Genomic DNA, 9,396 nt, shown 5'->3' with positions numbered 1-9,396 from the left:
TTATTATTATTATTTATATTATTATTATTATTATCATTAGTGTTTTTTGCTGTTTTAGCAGCTGCAGTTAAAGAAACTCAAGTCAGGGGTACTGCTAATTTCCGCGTCCTTGTTATCAGTATGCACAATTATTGTATTACAGATCATTTACAGTGACAGAGGTATTTCAACATCAGCACACGTAGACAACCGTATCTAGTCGGCAGCAATAAACAGATCTGCGCATGCGCTACCGTGTACAGTTAGCTGCTACTTATAACTGCGTTGTATTTATTTAAAGGCGGGTTTTTGAATAGTTAGCTAGTATTTGTTTATATTAGCACATAATTGTTGACACTGAAACCATGACAGATGAGCAAGAAATAATGTGCAAATTAGAAAATATATTGGAAATAAGGTAAAACAAAAAATGCACTCGCCTTTCCTCTGTTGTAGCCAGTGGGCTAGCGAGCTAGCTCCTTAGTGTTGGGCTAGTGTATCTGCTTTGCTTATTTAGATTCTGGGTTGGGTTTGCAAACGTTACTCGTACAACTAATAGCTGTTGTGTATATACGTTTTATATTAATGCATAACGTGTTTTGCCCGCATTGATTTCATGTAGCCCGTTTCGAGTTTTTTTTGTGGATGTTGTGGTAGATGGCAAGACGGCGTATAATTGTTTGGCGAACAAAGGAGCAAGCCTAGATAAAAACCTAACGTTAGCAACATATGTTTTGTGTTTTGGAGTTATTGCAAGAACAACGCTTATATAAAACTATTTGCAATGTATAGAGACAGCGCAAATAATTCAGACTTGAGTATTTATTTCCCTTCGGTTTGATGACCATTTTTTTGCCGTTGTTTCGACATGTACTTTAGGAATAAAACTCTCCAGCTGCAGAAGATCAAATCTAGGCTAAAAAGCGAGTTTGAAGCGCTTGAAGCCGAAGAGAAACACTTGAGAGAATACAAGCAGGAGATGGACCTGCTCCTTCAGGAGAAGATGGCCCATGTTGAGGAACTGCGCCTGATCCATGCTGATATCAATGTGGTGTGTATCCAAATCAGAGTGCTTATTTTATTTCACCTGTTTTCCTCATTAGAATGTATGAAATGTTTATTAAATACAACCAAATTATCTTTACCAGTTCCCATCACAGTACTCGTAAAAGTGTGATTTGTCTTGAGCATGAGTGCTCCAGTAATCAAGTATGAGTGTAGCCACCTAATACAATGGTAAATATTTAGTAGCCCAGGGCAAACATGATATGGGTCTAGCCAGAGATGGAAAGTAATGAAGTACAAGTACATGTAGATTTTCTTTCTGGTATCAACTATTTATTTTTTACTTTCACTCATTCTTAGACAAATATCTGTACTTTCTAGTACTTACATTTTCAAACCAAGATTGTTACTTTAGTTTTAATCTATTCAGTGACATGATCAATATTTTCAATATATTTTCTTCTGATTGCATGCCGTTTTCAGCCCATCAAGCTGTTTCTTGTCATTGTGTGGCTTTTTCAAAATACCATTGGTATATAATTTCCTGGCTATCACAAACCACATACGTAGGCTAGCCTGTGAGGCTAACAACAAGCAAGGCAGAAGGCAATAAGAAGTATGGGGCTAATGTGGAGGAGACAGAGGGAGTCAGAGATGTAAACATGACTAAAAACTGAGACATTCTGATCATCATCTTTGCTCTGCTTGAGTTCTATATGATGGTACAACCTGAATACATTCATTAGATAACAAAATTTGAAATTCTTTTATTTCAATATATTAATATGATGTGAGGTCCAGTTACCAGTGTGACACTAAAACAGGTAGTAGTAATGGCTACTTTTTACTTAAGTACATGTCAGAACCCAAACATCTTTACTTTAACTTCAGTGAAGAAGTGTAGTCAGTATGCAATGTTTACCAGTCTTTAAAAACATGAGTATCTGTACTTCTACTTAAGTAAAGGATGTGTGTACTTTTGCCATCTCTGGGTCTAGGTTATTGTTTTTATTCATAGTTGCCAGGCTGACAAGTAGGTTCAGCTTCAGTAGACTGCTGATGACAGTCAGAAGCTTATCTTGTTTTATTCCATAACCAGAGGGAAAAAAAACAACTGTATTATTTGTCAGACTATTTAATTTAATTTATTGCCTTTATAATGCAGGATGAGGTCAAATACCTTAGTGCTGAAACTATAGTGTAACACCTGCTGTGGCTGTTGGTACTAATTTTTAAGAAGATTAATTTGCTTGTTCGGATGAATTTTAGAATGTTCTGCATTCTAGGACCATATAAAGATGCAAGACAGACTGAAATAATTTTCCATATGACTGGCCTACAGCCCTCAATTTCTCAGAATTCGGTATGAATAAACTTAACTAACCAGTTTACCATACATTACATTAAGTAAGTGAGCACTTTTTATCTTTCTGTTTGATATCCGGGCAACACAGTAATGGAACTTGGTGGCATATTAAAGTGTTTGTGGTATTGTATCTATGATTTTTCTACCCCTTAATTGATCACAAAATATCAACAAATTGTTCCTTACTGAAAGCAGACATCTTATGTCACAATACATATCACTGTCATTTAATTACAAAAAACTAGTGTGCATGGTAGAGCAATTCTTTTGGCCTGTGGTAATGATGGTGAATGGCACAAAGGCAGAGCATTGTGCAAATATCTACCTGACAGATAAAAATGGAAAGACTGTTTAATAAATAAATTCCAGTAACATTAAGTAAATAATAAAAAAAGGTTGTGCCTATACTAAATTATACAAAATTCCAAACAGTTACTTATATTGTTTTTTTGTATTGTATACATTTACATTATCAAACAGCAAACTGCATGCATGGTGTAATAGATTTTAATTAAAAAATCTACTTCTAACTTCTTGTTAATGTTGTAAGCAGCCATGTTGACATGAAGGTAAATGGTTTACTCTGAGTCATGAGTCCATTTTTATGATTAGGAATTTTTAAGAATTTTCTTTTCCAACATTTCATATGTATTGCTACCCTGTGGGGCAGCTAAAGTATCTTTTGTATCCTTGATTTCTGCAGATGGAGAGCACCATCAAGCAGTCAGAAAATGATCTAAACAAACTTTTAGAAACAACAAGACGCCTCCATGATGAATACAAGCCCCTGAAAGAGCATGTTGATGCTCTGAGAATGACTCTTGGCCTGAACCGGCTGCCCAACCTTAACGAAGAAGAAGAGAGGCTTTCACTAGAGTGAGTAATTTTTAAGCTCAATCAAAAATACCATCTGCAGTAGTTGATCTATAAAGAGTATAAATGATAGAGTTTTGCTCTCTTTCCCCCATGTAGTTACTTTGAGAAGCAGAAGGCTGAATGGCAGAAAGAGCCACATGAACCCATCATTCCTGAATCTCTAGCAGCAGCCGCTGCCGCAGCTCAACAGCTTCAGGTCTCAAGAAAACAAGATCCACGGCAGCCTGCCACTTTCAGACAGCAGCCTCCACCCATGAAGGTAAGAATTAAATCACAATCCTGGTTGGTATACAAATAGTTAGTGTAATTAATATGCTGTAAATACATACTAGGTAAGGTAAACTTTTTATGCAGCACAGTGAGAAAGTAAAAAGAACAAAAAATAAAGTCAATAAAATAGAAGGTAATTCTATCTATTAGGTATTATTGTAGAAAGTATGGCATTGATTGCTTATTGAATCAGAATATAATTGCACTTAGTGCAGCATAAAATACATGGAATACTGGTATTGATTATTAAATGATGAATGAGTATTGCACTTATCAGATTAAAAAAATTAACAATACCCATTTTACAGTATTTTAACTACTTCAGTTGATATGTGTATTTGCTATCTGGAATAACAGTTACAGTGCATTGCAAAAGTATTCAAAAGTATACCCCTTAAATATTTCCACATTTTGTCACGTTATAACCACAAACTTAATTGTATTTTATTGGGATTTTATGTGATGGACCAACACAAAGTATCAAATAATTGTGAAGTGGAATGAAAATGATACATGGTGTTAAAATAAAAAACTGAAAATTGTGGCATGCATATGTATTCAGCCACCTTTACTCTGATGCCCCGCAAATAAAATCCAGTGTGATCAACTGCCTTCAGAAGTCACCTATTTAGTAATTAGAGTCTACAAACGCGATTCCAAAAAAAGTTCGGACACTGTACAAATTGTAAATATAACAGGAATGCAATAATTTACAAATCTCATAAACTTATATTTTATTCACAATAGAATATAGATAACATATCAAATGTTGAAAGTGAGACATTTTAAAATGTCATGCCAAATATTGGCTCCTTTTGGATTTCATGAGAGCTACACATTCCAAAAAAGTTGGAACAGGTAGCAATAAGAGGCCGGAAAAGTTAAATGTACATGTGAGCAACAGCTGGAGGACCAATTTGCAACTTATTAGGTCAATTGGCAACATGATTGGGAATAAAAAGAGCCTCTCAGAGTGGCAGTGTCTCTCAGAAGTCAAGATGGTCAGAGGATCACCAATTCCCCCAATGCTGCGGCATAGAATAGTGGAGCAATATCAGGAAGGAGTTTCTTAGAGAAAAATTGCAAAGAGTTTGAAGTTATCATCATCTATAGTGCATAATATCATCCAAAGATTCAGAGAATCTGGAACAATCTGTGCGTAAGGGTCAAGGCTGGTAAACCATACTGGATGCCCGTGATCTTTGGGCCCTTAGACGGCACTGCATCACATACAGGAATGCTACTGTAATGGAAATTAATGTGGCAAAGTGGAAAACTGTTCTGTGGTCAGACGAATCAAAATTTTAAGTTCTTGTTGGAAAACTGGGACGCCATGTCATCCGGACTAAAGTGGATAAGGACAGCCCAATCTCTGATGGTATGGGGTTGCATGAGTGCGTGTGGCATGGGAAGCTTACACATCTGGAAAGGCACCATCAATGCTGAAAGGTATATCCAAGTTCTAGAACAACATATGCTCCCATCCAGACGTCGTCTCTTTCAGGGAAGACCTTGCATTTTCAAACATGACAATGCCAGACCACAAACTGCATAAATTACAACATCATGGCTGCGTAGAAGAAATATCCGTGTACTGAAATGACCAGCCTGCAGTCCAGAACTTTCACCTATAGAAAACATGTGGCGCATCATAAAGAGGAAGATGCGACAAAGAAGACCTAAGACAGTTGAGCAACTGGAAGCCTGTATTAGACAAGAATGGGACAACATTCCTATTCCTAAACTTGAGCAACTTGTCTCCTCGGTCCCTAGACGTTTTCAGACTGTTATAAAAAGTTGATGCCATGAAATTGAAAATCAACTTATTTTTCCCTTAAAATGATAAATTTTTTCTTAGTTTAAACATTTGATATGTCATCTATGTTGAATTCTGAATAAAATCCTTGCATTCCTTTTTTATTTACAATTTGTACAGTGTCCCAACTTTTTTGGAATCGGGTTTGTACCTTTTTATACTTAAATCCCAGTATAATTATAGCTGTTCTGTGAAAGCCTCAGAGGTTTGTTTGTGAACATTAGTGAGCAAACTGCATGATGAAGACTAAAGAACACACCAGACAGGTCAGGGATGAAATTGAGAAGTCTAAAGCAGGGTTAGGTTATAAATAAATATCCCAAGCTTTAAACATCTCACAAAACACTGTTCAATTCATTATCTGAAAATGGACAGAGTATGGCACAACTGCTAACCTACCAAGACATGGCTTTCCACCTATACTGACAGGCCGAAGAAAGAAGATCATTGATCCAGGAATCCAAGTAACTCTGGAGGAGCTGCAGAGCTCAGGTGGGACAGCTCAGGTGGGAAAGCCTGTCCACAGGACAAGTATTAGTCATGCACTCCACCAAACTGGCTATTATGGAAGAGTGGCAAAAAGAAAGCTATTGTTGACAAAAAACAATGTCTCGTTTGCACACAAGCCATGTACAGGACACAGCAAACGTGGGAGAAGGTGCTGTGGTCAGATGAGACCAAAATGTAAACTTTTGGCCTACATGCAAAACACTATGTGTGGTGGAAACCAACACTGCACATCAGCCTCAACACACTATCCCTGTGTCGAACATGGTGGTAGCAGCATCATGCTGTGGGGATGCTTTTCTTCAGCAGGGACAGGGAAGCTAGTCAGAGTTGATGGGGAAAATGGATAGAACTAAATACACGGCATATGCATGTGTTAGAATGGCCCAGTAAAAGTCCAGATCTAAACCCTTTTGAGAATCTTTGGCAAGACTTAAAAGTGGCCGTTCACAGACTTTCTCTATTCAATCAGATTCATCTGGAGCTGTTTTGCAAAGAAGAATGGGCAAAAATTACTGTCACTAGATGTGCGAAGCTGGTAGAGACATACCCAAAAAGTCTTGCAGCTGTAATTTGCCTCAGGGGTGCTAAATACATATGCACGCCACACTTTATTTGTAAAAAATCTTAAACACCATGATTTATTTTTCTTTCATGTCACAATTATGCAATACTTTGTGTTTGTCTATCACACAAAATCCCAATGAAATACATTTAAGTTTGTGGTTATATCGTGACAAAATGTGGAAATATTTAAGGGGTATGAATACTATTGCAATGCACTGTATATTACACATTCGCATTGTGAATTCAAATGGATCTTGTTACAGAACGGTTAATTATTGCACTATGGACTGTAGTGCTTCTGAACTGTTCCGCTGAACTGTGTAGTGGATTGAATCCATCCAATCAACCATTCTGCATTATGTGAGCCTCTGTAGGAGTTCAGTGCACAGACTCAAATATAAAATAAAATGCCGCTTATTGATCTTGAAAAATTGTGCTCTGTAGAACATGCATACCAAGGAACTAACAGGAGTTTACATTTTGTCATTCTAAGGATGGAAATAGGTAGTAACACCATTAACTGAAGTTGCTTTTCTTTAAACTAGCCAACAAAGCTCTCCACCTCCTGTATATCTTCTCCTTCCTTAATGAATCAGCAAATTTCTTGTGGTGACATAGACTGGAATTATATAATTTTCCAAAATAAAACATTGTTCAGAATCCGATAAATAAAACAGAAATAATGTAAGTTATGTATTCTTTCTGTGCGGCCCGGTACCAATTAGCTCACAGACTGGTGCCAGTCCATGGCCCGGGGGTTTGGGACCACTGAATTACAGGGTATGGTATGTTATTCCGTGATGAGATACTTCAGGTCAAATCACTGATATGCAACAACCTAAACTGAAAATCTGATTCTTTCTGTGTTACCTCTTAGTCTTGTCTAACTAGTCTAAATGTACTTGTGATTAAAAAAATATGCAGAAATATTACATTATATATAACAAATAAATAAAATCTATTTTAACAGATATTTGAATAAATAAAAAATCCACTGCTTACAAGTGCATTGTTTTTTGACTTGGCTTTGTATTAAATGTGTTGACAGATCTTACAAATGCAACTTTGCTTCAAGTTCCAAAATACAGCCATTCTGTAGATTTACCTCAAAGGTGTATTAAGGAAATGAATTAAATTTATCATTTTGTTTGAAATAACACTTAAAGCAACACTTGAAAAAGGTGATATGCTAATATCAGGAGAAGAAGGGGTTTTGAATGTAATTGATTTTGAATTAATGGACATTAATGAGTCAGTAAGTTAAGGTGGGTATAGACTATTGTAGAATATTAATAAAAAAAAAAGCAATTAAGATCTTTGAATCCTAAAAATGCCTTTAAAATTTTATCCACACTATTAAATGCTGTCATTGTGTTGACTGTACAGACAATTAAATTGCATTATTTGTCACCAGAAGCTACTTTCAGCACACCAGGTATACTTTCTGTTGCAATTTGTTGTGAATAAAGACTGATTTGTACTTTCTGAGGACTTGCATCACATGGGTTAAGGGTTAGGATTATGTATTAGACTTGCTATATTAGATTGTTATTAAGTACTAAATGCTACTTTTAAAAACCTCTTAAACCTATTAAGAAGTTTTGTTTTGACTACCAGTCATCTGGATTTCCTTCTAGTATGATTTGGGCAGATCTTGACAGCAATCATGTCCATGGCAGGAAGTTTTGATGTGAAATGGAGCTCATTGGTTTGTTTAATGCTGCTGTTTATGAAATTGCTGAACAGTAAACCTTGACTTGGAAACCGAATGAACTGAGATGTTTTTTTTCCTGACATGCCATCTAATGGGTGTCCCTTTTTACGTAAAAAATATGGAAGCATCAGCACTGTGATGAGCAATGTTGAAATAATGTACAATATTTATTGTATAAAAATCATAATACACTGTGGCATTTGAATGGACACGCTACTGGGAGAATTCAATATATCATTAATTTTTATTACCCTTGTGCACGCAGGCATGCCTCTCTTGTCACCAGCAAATTCACCGCAATGCACCTATTTGTCCACTGTGTAAAGCAAAGAGTCGTTCTAGGAACCCCAAGAAACCCAAGCGGAAGCCTGATGAGTAAATAAAATGGAATTAATTTTTACATGTAAGAGTTTCCCTATAGAGCCTTGTTTACTGTAAACCCTCCTGTAGTACCTTTTGTGTTGTGTACTTGATTTAAATATATTAAACTTTATAAGATTTTGTTGGAATCATCCATGCAATAATTTTGTTAGCATTACTTTAAAAACCATGTGTAACGATTTCTACTGCTCTATTGTTTCTACTGGCATTCATTCATTTTTTTTACATTTTTATCTATTCAGTAATAGATGTGTTACCACGTAAAAGTAATAGATAGTGTAGGTTGTTATTAAACATAAATGGTATTTGTCTTGTTCTGGTAGCAGAAACATACAACTTGAAATGGATCAAATTAGGATAAAAGAGTAGTTGTAGTAGTCATACATAATGCCAAAGTTCTAGTCTTGCATGTTCAGTGTTTTAAAAAATTAAAGTAATTAATTTGTGAATAGTTTGTTCATTTAATGAACAAAACCTGATTAAATACATAGTAACTGTTACAGAAATGTGTTAAACATTTAATGTTTTTTATATTTCCATTTTTAATATTTGTCAGATGGTGTACTGTGCATTTTAATTGACAAAAATAGGCTATTCAATAAAATGTCATGCAATTATGTTTTTTTTTCTTTTTGACTGGTTTCCTCAGGTTTATCGGGATTTAGTGCTTGTGGCACAAAACTTGTTTTCAGATCTTGTAGCACTCAAGCAGCAATTCTATTATATTATTATTTTACAACACCAGTTTCAAGAATGTTGGGATGCTGTGTAAAATAGAAATAAAACAATGTAATTGGCAAATCACAAATACACCAATATTATATTCACAATAGAGCAAAAAACTGCACTTACAAATAGTGGAACAATTTTAAATAAATGTTCCTTAACATTAATTTGCTCAGATTTCGAATCTAC

General features: G+C 35.5%; 1 protein-coding gene across 1 annotated transcript; it reads left to right on the top strand.

The window, feature by feature from the left end:
* Positions 1 to 202: 202 nt before the first annotated feature.
* On the top strand, positions 203 to 9,096 carry LOC310736702 (zinc finger C4H2 domain-containing protein). Its single transcript, XM_083560469.1, has 5 exons — positions 203 to 397; positions 859 to 1,030; positions 3,054 to 3,226; positions 3,323 to 3,485; positions 8,366 to 9,096. The coding sequence occupies exons 1-5, from the start codon at positions 345 to 347 to the stop codon at positions 8,477 to 8,479; spliced, it is 675 nt and encodes a 224-aa protein (XP_083416595.1). The 5' UTR covers positions 203 to 344; the 3' UTR covers positions 8,480 to 9,096.
* The last annotated feature ends 300 nt before the right edge of the window (positions 9,097 to 9,396 follow it).

Source organism: Silurus aristotelis (assembly GCF_946808225.1).
Source record: "Silurus aristotelis genome assembly, chromosome: 14".
NCBI lineage: Eukaryota > Metazoa > Chordata > Actinopteri > Siluriformes > Siluridae > Silurus > Silurus aristotelis.
The sequence above is the reverse complement of the archived record's forward strand: the minus strand, read 5'-3'. Positions and strand labels throughout refer to the sequence as shown.